Genomic DNA, 14,600 nt, shown 5'->3' on the forward strand with positions numbered 1-14,600 from the left:
TTAAAATTAAAAGTAAAATTGTTTTTATATTAAATTAATTTCGAGAGAGAGAGAGAGAGAGAGAGAGAGAGAGAAAAATAACTGAAAGAATTTTAATATATATCTAATCGTCAAGTATCTATTATTTGAGATTTCTAGAGGTGTTTTCCTAAGTTGTCAGCAGCGACCTTTCGAGTTTTGATAATATTTCCGTGTGGTGGAAACAAGAAACTTCGTATACCTATACGAATGTATTTGGGTCCAACGTATCAGAGTCATCAGAGTCGCTTCAACCGGCGTCGCGACCACATCCAGACGTGTTTTCTTCTTTTAAAATACAAAAATTATATTTCAGCCTTACATGTATATAAGAATCTCCATTCACTGTGAGTACACTTTTTTCTTTTTTTATAAAATTTGCGTTACACATCGCACTCTCCCAAAATAAATATGCACGTTACTTGAACAAAGTTATACATTTATAATTAAATGCAACAATTTTTGATCGGACCATTTGTACGACATTTTTAAAACATATCCACGGTAATAAAATATCGCATTTTAATTAATATTTAAAGAATGTAATATAACGTAGTATATTTAAAAATAGTTCAATATAAATTTAATATACAGTATATTTATAAAAATTTAGCATCGTAATATATGACACTTTAAATTTCAATCATTTTACGTGTGTGTACATTTCTTGATTGACAATTTATTAATTTCAATTTTAATTTCGCAAAAGATATAGATATAAATATATTTGAAAAAAATATATTTAAAGATATTGGAAGAAATGTGATTAGTTAGTAGAATTTTCGTTATAAGTATCGTAATTAGTCGCTTTTCGTTTACGCTGTATTTTTTCATGAGTGATACGCAGGATATAATGTCAAAGATAAGACGTAAATATCATCAATCTTTGGAGAATTTTTGATCAAAATTTCTTTACATTTGTAATTGACTTGTAGTATATACTATTCATAAAATTCATTAATTTAATATTTCAGATAATATATATAATCAAACATAAACACAATTTTACTTTTATGTTTAATACAACTTTTTAATGGTTGTTTGCAATTTATTAGATTTATTACATGTTGATTATGTGATAAATATTATAACTTTTCATTTAATCTATAATACCTTGATTATTAGGATGTATAATTTCTGTTGTAGAACTTATAATAAAAATACTACAATTATATTGTTATAGATTTTTTATAATATTATTATAAATAGTGATTTGAATGCTGCAGCTTAAATCTCTAGTTGAATGCGATTTCTTCTCAAAAAACACTTTCACACTTGAATAACACGTAACTTTTTCTTATTTAATACCCAGATGACATGCAATTCAATGACTATTAATATTGACATGCGATTTTTTTCAAGAATTGATTACTGAACCTCGAGAAACAGAATTCGGATTTGTTCATAAATTTGGATTTGATTCTCAAAAGAAATATTCAAATTCCTCGAATCGTTCGAATCATGATTACATTTATCACGTTAAATTTATCACATCACGTTAAATTCACCATTACAAATTTGTTTATCGTACCACGTCTCATGATTGATCACGGCTGATTTCTTCAACAGAAAAATTATTAGAATAATGAAGTCTATTATTGAAGCATATATTCAAGCTATTCAAGTGATTTGATGAAAAAATAATTAGAAAAGCAACAAATAATTATAGTAAATTTTAAAATTCATTTTACCGGAATATATTAAGTTTTAACGTATTCGTTTGCAGCTGGTTATGTCTCGTCTTGTGGTGCTATTGTTTACGTGCAGTTTCTTATGTCTTTCTACATGTCACATTCCAGGTAAGGCAATATTTCTATAAGACAAAACTTTTATTCACATTCTCAAATTAATTTTTTTGACATGCCCGTTTTTCGTTCGAATTTGCTTTGCTGACGTATCAAAATAAGTCTACCTGTAGCTATATTATTTTTTTATTTGTATTTTGAAATACCCCGACAATGTAACAAAAATTGTGTTATAAGGGTCGAAAAACTATAATGAGATCGTACCCAAATGCCCACCCGGCAAGTGGCCGTGCGACAGTGGCGAGTGCGTATGGTTAGGATTCCGATGCGATAATTTTAAAGACTGCAAAGATGGTTCGGATGAAAAAAACTGCGACGCATACTATTACGACGAATTTGATGATTTCGTGATTCACAAAGTGAGTATTATATTATATAGTATTATAGCTCATGTTATTTATCGCTAGTTACGCATCAAAATTTTTATTATAAATATTTTAATAAGTCTACAATATAGATCAAAATAGAGGTTTTTAAGACAAATAGCTTGTATTTTTTTACAATTAAATCGCACATCATACGCTGCAATTTCTTACCTTAAAATTCCAGTACACGCTCCCAAGAATCTTTAACCGCAAATCATATGTGTCTAATCATTATATACTTCCCTTATGCTAAAAATAGTAAAGTCTTTGCTTTTAGCTTTTAGTTAATTTTTTAATTAATTTTATCGACGGATCAAAGAAAGTTTTTTATCCCTTGAAAAAGATATTGCAAAATAAAAAATTGTTTAAAACAATATGCTTCATCTTTAGATACTAAAAAACTCAGTTTCCGTTACATTCCTGTTACGTAAGAGGAATAGCTCTATGTATGATATAACATTCGCTTGAATTATATCAATGTCTGAATAAAGTTCAAAATACGGGTGCACGAAGTACCGAGGAACATATATATCTTTTGTTTTAGCCATCTTTTCGTTTTAAATGCGAAAAAAATCAATACAAATGCAAAAACAATAAAGAGTGCATACCAAAAGCAAAATTCTGCGATGTAGTGAAGGATTGCCTGGATGGAAGTGATGAGTACGATAATTGCGTGCGTGACGTAAGTGAATCGGCTCGGATTTTCCACGTGTTATCATTTATATTTCTACTTACTTTTCTACTTGCACCATTCTTCTTGAAATAAAATAATAATAAATTCGCAACTCTGTTTTTGTTGCCCAGTTGAATTGCACCGACAGGTTCCGGTGTAACGACCAACACTGCGTACTTCAAGAATGGGTTTGCGACGGCAGCAAGGATTGCCCCGATGGCAGCGACGAATGGAATTGCAGTAAATTTTTATAAATATAGATTATTAATAATAATAGAACAATATAGAAATTGTGTTCGGTAAATATACCGAATAGGGAACCATTTCTTATTATTTTTTATATATTGATATTACATAGTACCTACATATTGATATATACATAGACATTAATTAGAGAGTAGCCTTTAGAAAGTTTTAGCCATAACTCATTCTTTATTATAAAGTTACTAATGAATAAATTTTATAAATGGAACTTAATTTTTTTCGACACACAAGTATATATTAAAAAAGGAAACAGTATATACGTATATACTTTTCTTTTTCTACATTCCCACCCATTCACTTGAGTGATTCATATAATACATCTGTTTATACGCGATTACCACTTCACAAACTATTTTACTGAATTTATGTTCAGAAGAATGTACAGTCATGATGAATGCATTAGTGCATTTTTCAATCTAGTGAAATCGATATATCCGTTAGATTAATTAAATGTTGAATAAAATTTTTGTTCTGTATATATCTATGAATTGTTATATCACAATTCCTCTTAGATTTCCACCTTTCTATGCGAAGCAAAGTCCAACCCAAAGTTATTAACAAAAGAAGTTTTGTAATAAAAATAGAATGTAATTTTTACATGGTTTTGCAATTTCTACGCAAAAAGAGATTTACCTTATACCGTCCAGTGCTTGCATTCATTGTACGGTTCCACATGTTTTTAACTTTCCACGCAAATCGTAAATAATAAGTACACCTTGCGAGCATCGGGCGATATGGGATGAATCTGCTTTTTGCCTCGAAATTGCAAACCCATGTAACAATTACATTCTATTTGTAAAACTTCTTTTGTTAATAACTTTTTAATAAACTTAAATAACAATTTTTAATAACAAGTGACTAAAACCTTTTGAAGGTTACTCAAGAGGGTGACTTTATTCCGTAAAATATGTCCAGATTAATTAAGATGATAAGGAAAATGTATAATTATTATATAAAAAGAATTTTGTTTTACATGTTCTTTTGTGGTTTTTTCAGGCGCAAATAAAACATCATCTGCGAGCGACTGTAAAACTGAGAAGTCCCAATACTTGTGTGGAAATCAACGATGCATAGCTCTTAACGCAGTATGCAATAAAAAGGACGACTGTGGCGATGGATCAGATGAAGGTGCCGGTTGTGAGTATGCTACGTTTTATTTTAACATGTTTTATTTACTGCACCATTTTTATCACCACGCATTTTAATTATTATTGCCTTTGTTTTTAATTACAATTAAGTCTTTATAATCTTGGCGTGATAATATATAATATTACTTGTTATAATATTACATTATTCAATTTTCTTTCAGGTACATTATCTAATTGCACATTAGCAAAATGCAACCACGAATGCCAGGCAACTCCTAAAGGAAGTGTGTGTACCTGTAAACCGGGTTATACATTACAAAATAATAATCGCACTTGCAAAGGTAAATCTGTGATAGATAAAAGTGATAAAGGCGTGAGAATTATATCTCGTTTGTTTAATAATTTTTCTGTTTTGTAGACATCGACGAGTGTCAAATTTATGGCATATGCGATCAAGAATGCATAAATTCTCTAGGATCGTATAAATGCCAGTGTCAAGAGGATTACTCCCTGCTTAACGACAAGAAAACTTGCAAAGCGCGTGGTAAATTAATTCGCGAGTAACGTGCAACGGCGCGTATTCATTTTATATTAGATTTTATAAGAACGCAACTCTATTCCTTGAAATTTAGGTGAGGCTACGCTGACGTTCTCCACAAGCACCTCGGTCAAGAAGATGTATGTCGACTCGAAAATTACCTTTACATTAGCGAAAAACTTAAATCGTGCGGTCGCAGTTACTACAAACAACGATGTCACATATTGGTCGGATATGAAAGAAAACAGTGAAACCATTGTAAGAGAAATTGGATTTCTTGCGAATCGTCGCGAAGTCATCGTTACAACAGGTAGGCATCGTATTAATGACATTTAATATGTAAGATATAATTACAGAGAGAGAGAGAGAGAGAGAGAGAGAGAGAGAGAGAGAGAGAGAGAGAGAGAGAGAGAGAGAGAGAGAGAGACAGAGAGAGCCTTTGCAAAGCGATAAGCAGAAATAACTTTCTAACACGTGCTATTTGCTTAATTTTGCAATATAAAATAAAATAACATAATAAAAATTATAATTGTCAATATATGTATAATGAAAATTATAATAATTATAATAATTATTGATTATTATATTTTTTATAATTTGTGACAATATTAATTATATTGCTGCAATAATTCTAATAATTATAGTTAAATTAATATATAAAATTATGCGTCTATTTTTTGTAGAACAAGTTTTTTAAAATATATTTTAAAATGAAAATCGTATAAAATACAATTTTCCATTATATCTTCTAAATTTTATATTTCTTGTTTATATAAAGGTTTGTCGATGATATCGGGAATAGCCGTAGATTGGATCACGGAGAATATATATTTTACGGATGAGGGTTACAATCGTATTGGAGTTTGCACCAACGACACGAACTGCACTGTATTAGTCAATGGACTTGTTAAACCAACCGGAATCACTTTATTACCAACCCGTGGGTAAATATCACCTTGTAAAAGTTATACTCAAATTCTGTTGTAATAAGCAAACGATTTTATAAGAAGAGAGAGAGAGAGAGAAAGAGAGAGAGAGAGAGAGAGAGAAGGTTTTAAATTTTACTAGTTGATTTATCGCTCATGAGCTTACAGAGGACTACTATTAGTTCTTAATATTAGTGATATTTGTAGCAATTTTTATTCTTAATTCTAATCTATTCTATTCCGTATCTAATCTAATCTATTCTAAGAATTCTAGAAATTTGTGTTTTACAATTAAAATTTAATTAACAATATAACATTATTTTATAAAATACAAATAAAATAATTTTTATTCGTAGCCTCGATTAACCATTAAATTAGTTTTCTAAATTTTATTTTAGAACATAGACGTATAATAAAAAAAATAATAAAGTAAATATACTGAGCGTGTATTACATTTATAGAAAAATGTATTGGAGCGATGGCGATTCCAATGGACGTATAGCAGTGGCGGGAATGGACGGCAAAAACATTCGTACATTTATCTCTGAAAAATTAAGCTGGCCGAAAAGCCTGACTTTTGACTATCCGAATGATCGATTATATTGGGTGGATTCCAAGTCAAATATAGTCGAATCAATACGCTTAGATGGCACTGATCGAAGAGTAAGTGCTACTCTTTTCTCTTATTATAAAATATTTTAAGATATAATTGAGATTTTGAATTATGAATTTATAATTCAATTATTCGCAGATCGTACAACATGATATAATTCAAGAGCCATACGCCTTGGGGGTCTTCGAAAATACATTATATTGGAGCGACTGGGGATCTAATACGATACAGTCCTGCAATAAATTTTCTGGAAAGAATTGGCGTATCTTACATCGAACGCAAAATAAACCTTATGGCATACATATCGATCACTCAGCGATAAAGCCCAAAGTACGCATCGTATACTATGAGATTATATACTTTCCCCATTACAAAAAATACGTCGCAAAAGGCCGGTCATTATCATTTAATCGAATTTTAGATTGATAATCCATGTAAGTCCAACCCGTGTTCTCAATTGTGCGTGCTGAATCAGAAGAAAGGATACACGTGCGCTTGTACTTTGGATAAAGAATTAAATGCCGACAATCATACTTGTCGAGGTAAATTTGGCAAAACAAGGAAAAACACCAAATCTTTAGAACATATTAACGCATATATCGCGTTAGAAAAATTGAGATTGTTAATGTTAACGAATTCTAATTATTTTTAAGTAAGCATAAAAATATAATTTCAGATAGCAAGAAGAAGCCGCATTTGTTGATCGTTACAGACAAAGCATTTATAAATTACTATCACGAATGGTTGGGAAAGCCGAAAATGACAAATGTCTCAAATTTACAATACGTACGGAACGTAATATCGGATCCGCTCTCTGGTATATCAGAATTGCTATTTTACCAAAAATGTTATAGGCAGCGATTTAACAATCAATTTTTGATGTTAACTTTTTTTTAACAATTAAAACTTATTTAGGCCAGGTACTTATACATAAGAAAATATGGTTAAATAACGGACTTGTATCAGACGTCATGCACTATGATCCAGTCAGCAATACTTTTGAAAACATTACGAGGATCCATACGGGATATGAAGAGGTAGCATTTGATTACATTGGCAATAACTTGTATACTTCAAATACACGAAACAACTCTATCGAGGTATACAATATAAAAACCTTGGCAATGACGGTCTTTCATTATTATTTTCAAGATCGTCCTTTATCTATTGCATTGGCGCCCGAAGAAAGGTACGGCGTTAAATTGATTATATATAATTATCATTTACGAGATGGTGATCAGTGTTTGTTATATATAATAAAGCAGTTATATATAATATATAATATTACATATTATATATTGCAGCAAGATGTTCGTACTGTTTGTAACATTCAGAAGATGGCGGCGTAGCAATTTTGATATATATGAAGTGAGAATGGACGGACTTGGTGAAAGAAAGTTAGTTACGAACTTGACAGTAGGTCCAAACTTACCATTAATGTACTACGATAGAGACAGTAGAACACTCTTTCTGGGTGATTCGAATGCTGGTTCCATCTTATCTTACTCGAATAACGGTTTGTATTCTAATTTTTATTTTTATTTTGGATTTTGTTTTACAGATAGACTTTGAAAAATATATATTATTTAATTAATAAATTAAATTTTATGTGATATATATAATTATATGTATATTTGCAATATTTTATTTCTAAAAATACGAATATCGTGATAATATCCAGCATCAAATTTTTAGACACGCATGTTTTTCGTACTGGATTAAAGCCGCTTAGAAGTCTTACTGTCGCCGGTGACAATATTTTTTGGACTGAAACAAACGAATTGAAACCGAAAGCATTATACCGGACAAGTTTTAAAGCAGCTTCGAACCATAAGGCTGTTGCGTTCCGTGAGTTTGTTTAATGCTTGATCAATAACGTAGAATGTATACACATAGAATGAATAGTCAATAAAATGATATCTTTTTAGATATACCCGATCTTACTCTTCAATCAACGCCACTTGTGGCAACTTTGCGCAAAGATGTTAAACAGCAGGAGCACGATTGTCAGAAAAATAATGGAAATTGCTCACACGTGTGTTTGCCTTCCTCCATTACTTCATTTGTAAGTATGAAAAGTCCATGTATGAAGGCGATACATTCATGTGCTAATTATTCGATTAATGCGAGCATCTCATATAGGGTAAGAAGAGGCTATTCGAGTCGGTTAAAGACAAAATCGAATAGAAAATTTTCGAGACAGAAAGCTAAAAAGCTCCATAATTCAAAAAGCCTCCCTATCATTGAAAAGCCTTTTCCTGCCTTGAAAATCTTTTATCCAATTTTTTTTTAACTGACTTAAATACCCTCTTTTTGCCTATGCAATTAAAACGTTGCTACTTCGATGTCATCCTATTCACGATACTATATTATTTGTCGAAGAAATTTAAGGTAATCATTTTTACGTGATGATTGAACTTCCAGATTTGTGCTTGTCCTCCCGGAATGGAGCTATCATTAAATGACAATCGTACGTGCATCTTGCATCATGAATGTCCCAAGAACGAATATAAATGCAGCGAGCACAACTTGTGCATAAAAATGGAGCAATTGTATGTTTAATTAGCATTTTTATGCATAATCCATAATAAAATAATAATCCAAAGTAAAAGATAATAGGTTCATTATCTAGAGATTGTCGATACTTTTGACAATTATAATGTTCAGTTATGACACATTTTAATATGTTATTCTTTATACGAATTTATCAATATTGGCTAACTTGTCTTGAATTTCCGCACCTTTGTACTTAATTTGTTTTTTCTACAAACTTGAGAAATATTTATTATTCTGTTTCTTATGGATTCCGTATATGACGTGAATATTATGAATATCTTTGGAATCTTGCAACTTAGGTGCGACGGTATCGCGCATTGCCCGAACGGTGAAGACGAGACGATAGATTGCAAGGAAAAGGGGAAACGTTGCAAGGAAGATCAGTTCATGTGTAAAAACGGCGAGTGCATCAGTTCGAAAGGTCGTTGCAACTCGCATTTTGATTGCGCCGATCAGTCGGACGAGGAGAACTGCAAAAAACCGAAGTGCAGAAAAAGTAATTACAGTGACAAACACGTTACATGCATTCTTGTTCTATCTTATCTATTAATCGCATCTGAATGCGAACATTGAACGAATAACTGAACAGACTCGTGATCTTTCTCTGTGAACGCACTTTGATCAAACTCATACAGTCGTTTATTCGCTTAATGTATGTTTTTTTTTTTTTTAGATGAATTTCAATGTCGCGATGGAACTTGTATACTGGATGCCAAAGCATGCAATGGCGTTTTCGATTGTGGCGATTATAGCGATGAGCAATTTAGTTATTGCAAATCGCGCACGTGCGCTCCAGACAGATTCATGTGCAACGAGGGTAATTGCATTCCGAAGAGTTTCGTATGCGACGGCCAGGTAGATAACAATTATGTTAATACTTATTTATACGATTAATGCACCTGCTGTAGTGCTGTATTTACCTCGTTCTGTAAAGAAAAAAACCGAACCGTTAATAACATGTTGTCTTGCAAGGAAGTTGCAGAACAAAATGGGCAGAAACGACCATTTTTCTGACCAAAATATATAAGCTTTTTGATTGATTTCTTCATTTGCAACATATATTAATATCATTTTATATAATCGTGTTTGTATTCAAGCCCGATTGCGTGAACGCATTGGATGAAGCACACTGTAAGCCATTCGTCAATATCAGTTCAATATCAACGAACCGATGTCAAAATGGGTATTTCCAATGCGCCAATAATAATTGCATATCTCTTTCGCTGAAGTGCGACGGCATCGACGATTGTCACGATGGTAGCGACGAGAGACATTGCTCAAGTGAACTAAATTATATGGTTAATTGCACCGCGAATGAGTATCACTGTTTGAACACTAATTTATGTCTCCCGAAAAAAGTAAGGTGAGTCGATCGTTTTAAAATATAAGCGTGGATCGGTGAACAATATGTACGAACATTTTGGAACGTTATTTTAACTCTTTTCGTGAAGATTTTTTTTTAATTGCGGACTTTGCTGCGCAGGCAAATAGTCACGGTGATTTCCTGGAAGAAAACTACAATCTCAATCCTAAAAATGTGCTGTGAACATTGATTTTTGTTTACAGATGCAACGGCGTAGATGACTGTCCGGGACACGATGACGAGCACGATTGCAATCTTTGTTTCGAGGGAGAGTTTGCCTGCGACAATAAGAAGTGCATTCGGGAGTTTTGGGTATGCGACGAGTACGACGATTGCGGCGACAATTCAGATGAGAAGAATTGCGACGGCAATAAAAAGATGATCACCGAATCTGGCAAATGTGACGAATTCAAGTGTTTTGCGGGCACTTGTCTGCCATACAGCAAAGTATGCGACGGTAATCGAGATTGTCCAGACGGTAGCGATGAAAATGGAAAATGCCGTACGTATAGTTAATCTTTCCTGCGCTATTAAAACTGTCCCTGTCAAAAATATCATTTTGATGAGAAATTTAACAAAGTATCTAGAGTGTTTTTTGCCTTTGGAAAATTCGTGGAAATCATCTTTTTTTCACTATAAATTTATGTGAAATATACTTATATTATATATGTATATTATACTCTATTATATTATAAAATTTTAAACCACCACATATATTGACGAATTAAAAGAGACAAAAAATTATATATCTAAGAAAATTATATCTTGTATATTAGTATATAACGTTATATTAATATACGCTATTCACAGATGCGTTGTATTTTTATGTGTAGAGAGCGCCTGTACGAGGAGGGACAATTATTGTAAAGGTGTATGTTACAAGACACCATTAGGCGCAGCTTGCGGCTGTCAGGATGGATATCGCTTGGCTGCCGATATGATTTCTTGCGAGGACGTAAACGAATGCGAACAGGACGTTTGCTCGCAAATTTGTCGGAACACTGTGGGCTCTTACGAATGCTCGTGCTACGACGGATATATTCCCCGTTACGACAAAGTTTCTTGCAGAGCTATCGGTAAGTAATCTTATTAAACGTTTGTGCAAATCATTTAAAGTAATAAAAATCATTGACAATCATTTAGGACCGACAATGGAATTTATTACCGCCAGTGAGAATGATATTAGGAGGATCTCGTCTAATTTACACTTCGTTGAGATAATTGATTCATTAACGGACTCGAGTGTAAGCGGTCTCGACGTGAACGCGGTCCACGACATTGTTTATTGGAGTAGCGGTTAGTCTCTTTGTTTCAATCTTATGTATCGAGTCAATTATTAATACACAATATGTCTAGAGGACATAAAGAATCCCATCCAATAACAGATTGGAAGCGTCTTTCAAAAGAATTTTGCATTATCTGATTAAATATTGAGGAAAAACATGATTGCAGATGAGTTCGGCACTATTAAAAAAATCAACGTTGCAACGAAAAAAATAAGCACAGTTAGGATTGTTGAGCATCCGCAGGCACTCGCAGTCGATTGGATTACTGGTAACGTCTACGTCATTGATAACGGTCGGCCGAATACGATTAAGGTATAACTTCTTTTCAACGCATGAAGTCAATAAAAGAATATCGTGATCTGAATATTTATTTAATTAATTAATTGAAGGTATGCGATTTGGAGAAACAAATATGTGCGACGCTGGTCAAGATAGAAGATAATAAGGCAAAAGTAGTGTCTCTTATAGTTGACCCGATTAACAAGTAATTCTTTTTTATTCTATTTGCAGTTTTCTCATTTTATCAGTCGTTCCATTTAACGGACTTATGTCAATTTAATAGACATCAATATGACACTAAATTGTTAGAATTTTAGATTTCAAAATCGTTCTTGATATTGTAGATTGCTATTTTGGACTCAAATCACTTGGGATACGGTCCAGCCGTCCAGCAAAATATATCGAGCAGATATGATGGGCTTGGACATAAAAATGATTAATTCTCATACAGGCTTCGTGACCGGGATGGTAATCGATCATATAAAATCTAAATTATATTGGTCAGACAGTTACCTGAAAACCATTGAATCATCTAATTTGGATGGAAGCCAAAATAGCACGTTCTTAGTAACAAATGTATGTTAATATTATTAGCATTTATGTGGTTCATTATGTCAATCCGTTCTCTTACAACAAAAACATTTTATATAAAATATAAGCATCTCTTTGTAAACATATTCCTTGCTTTTTTTGTTAGATACATCGTCCGTTAGGCATTGGTATGTATGAGCAGTCGCTTTACTGGTTTATGGGTTCGAACGGTCAACTGCAAAGTTGTAAGCTGTATGGTAAAAAACAGTGCGAAACGATAGATCTAGGCACAAATAATATTCACAAGTATTTCGCGATTCATCATATTTCCACACAACCTTCCGGTTGGTATAAATATAATACTTAAGAAAAATAATCTCGAAATCAAAATCCTATCCACGTATATACATTAATCTTAACAGAATTACGAAATAAAATTAAATTATGTATTTATTCGGTAGGTAAAAATTCTTGCGACGAAAAGTATTGTGACTATATGTGCGTTCTGAAAAAGGACAACGCAACATGCATTTGTTCAGATGGTCAACCGATACAGTCCAATAGCACTTGCTCGACAATGAATGAGGTGAAACATGCTTCTAGAAGCAGCAGCTCGTTAAGGAATACACGGAATACAAGTGGCGTTTATAGCATAACAATAATCGTATTGTTAGTTGGTGTTCTGGCGTTATGTGTTTACTACTACTATCAAAAAAACAGATTAAAATCGAAATCAGCAAGCGATTTAAGGTACGTCCCAAATTTATTTTAGTGTTAAATTTAACTAGAAATCGATCTTTAACTGTATAATATACAATTATTACTCGCATATAAAAATATCGTACAATGTTGTGTTATAGCTGCAGCAGCATTCGCTTCCAAAATCCCTCGTATGATCGAAGCGACGAGGTTGAAGTAACACTCAACTCGATAGCCACAGATTTAGCTCCTGGACAGCACGAATATGTTAATCCTATCGATGATAAATTTTTGAAGGTAAGTAGTAATTTTACATTTGGACGCGCGACATTGACTTACGACTATGTCGTATACAGCTACATTTATCTAATCACAATACGTATTATTTAAATTTCTGTATAACCACGTGGAGTATTACGATTATGCACGAAACAGCTATTAATTAAGAGCGCTATTCAGATGCAATAAGTTATTACAGATTTAAATATTCAACATCCTTTTGTAGACTGCAATGGAATATAGCACACAGAGATCAGATGAATGCTCGAAGGAAAAGGATGTCGAAGAGACAGACAAAGAAAGCGCGTTGCTATATTTCGCAAATTAAAATAATTCAACTACAGTCGAGGAAATATCTCAAGAGTTAATGTGTAAAAATGAAAAAGTTATTAGTTAGTTAACAAGATGTTTTACATGACTAAACATTTCTTAATGTTTAGTATTATAAATAGCAAGACGCTGTTGGTGAATGTGCCTATAAATGTAATGTATATATAGATATTATGTACGTAATTTACAATCAGACACTTGGATATACTTAATCATAATTGCTATGCGTTAAGCATACCAAATGGGTTAAGTTATGTATAGCCATGTTCTACAATATCTATATCAAACGTGAATATTTCTTAGCCTACGCATTCCGTCACTGCCGGGTGAAGCGAGACGGATTTGTCGTTCTTATCAGCGATTTCGATTTGGAACACCTGTTGTCCTTTATTGTGCTCGCCGGTTCTGAACAAAGCACTCGGAGAATTATCCGTTACTATTATTTTCACATTGTAGATATCTTTGACTTCTCTGTCGAATGTCACTAACGTGGTGATATTACCAGTTTTGTGGGTCGATGGCAAAGAGGTCCTTGAAGTTCTCCAGTTCTCCAACTCGTAGCTAATCTGATTATTAGCGGACGTTTCATCAGTGTCAATGGCTCGCACTTGCATCACAGGAACTCCTCGGAGTTCGTTCTCTAACACGCTTCCTCTTTTGATATCACGGAAGACCGGAATGTTGTCATTTACGTCTAGAACTTCGATATCGACCACCGTTTCAGCAGCTAACTGATATTTGTTTTGTATTCTCACTATTAATGAGTATTGCGTGTTACTCTCGTAATCAAGATGCTGAGAGAGCTTGATATCTGCTTATACATCTTTATTGGATTCCAATCTAAAAGTGTTCTGTTCTGTCCGGTCGGTCACGAGTTCAAACAGTAGATACAAATTGTCCGAATTACTAGAATTTTCAATGTTGGAAACCGCTTTCAAGCGGACAATGCTAGAATCGAAGTCGTTAAAATTCTCCTCTCATGGGTAT

At 32.9% G+C, this 14,600-nt stretch overlaps 1 protein-coding gene across 1 annotated transcript; it reads left to right on the top strand.

Annotated features, from left to right (window-relative positions):
• The first annotated feature begins 225 nt into the window (after positions 1-225).
• Positions 226-14,599, top strand: Yl (Putative vitellogenin receptor yl). Its single transcript, XM_077399760.1, has 32 exons — positions 226-365; positions 1,745-1,817; positions 2,001-2,182; positions 2,733-2,870; positions 2,993-3,101; positions 4,122-4,262; positions 4,435-4,554; positions 4,632-4,757; positions 4,846-5,061; positions 5,530-5,695; positions 6,139-6,340; positions 6,429-6,620; positions 6,712-6,832; positions 6,967-7,107; positions 7,206-7,479; positions 7,595-7,806; positions 7,986-8,138; positions 8,219-8,355; positions 8,715-8,842; positions 9,146-9,342; positions 9,520-9,701; positions 9,944-10,209; positions 10,413-10,711; positions 11,043-11,285; positions 11,353-11,505; positions 11,662-11,807; positions 11,885-11,979; positions 12,119-12,350; positions 12,472-12,649; positions 12,767-13,055; positions 13,166-13,301; positions 13,510-14,599. Exons 2-32 carry the CDS (start codon positions 1,751-1,753, stop codon positions 13,609-13,611), a joined length of 5,343 nt encoding a protein of 1,780 aa, XP_077255886.1. The 5' UTR covers positions 226-365; positions 1,745-1,750; the 3' UTR covers positions 13,612-14,599.
• Position 14,600: the final 1 nt, after the last annotated feature.

This window comes from Temnothorax americanus, unplaced genomic scaffold (genome assembly GCF_048541705.1).
Source record: "Temnothorax americanus isolate GAGA-0224 unplaced genomic scaffold, ASM4854170v1 Scaffold13, whole genome shotgun sequence".
Lineage (NCBI taxonomy): Eukaryota > Metazoa > Arthropoda > Insecta > Hymenoptera > Formicidae > Temnothorax > Temnothorax americanus.

Coding starts and splice junctions, on each gene's coding strand:
- Yl (XM_077399760.1), top strand. CDS start 1,751: ATGTCTCGTCTTGTGGTGCTATTGTTTACGTGCAGTTTCTTATGTCTT. Junction 8,139..8,218: donor CCATAAGGCTGTTGCGTTCC/GTGAGTTTGTTT, acceptor ATATCTTTTTAG/ATATACCCGATCTTACTCTT. Junction 8,356..8,714: donor CTTCCTCCATTACTTCATTT/GTAAGTATGAAA, acceptor TTGAACTTCCAG/ATTTGTGCTTGTCCTCCCGG.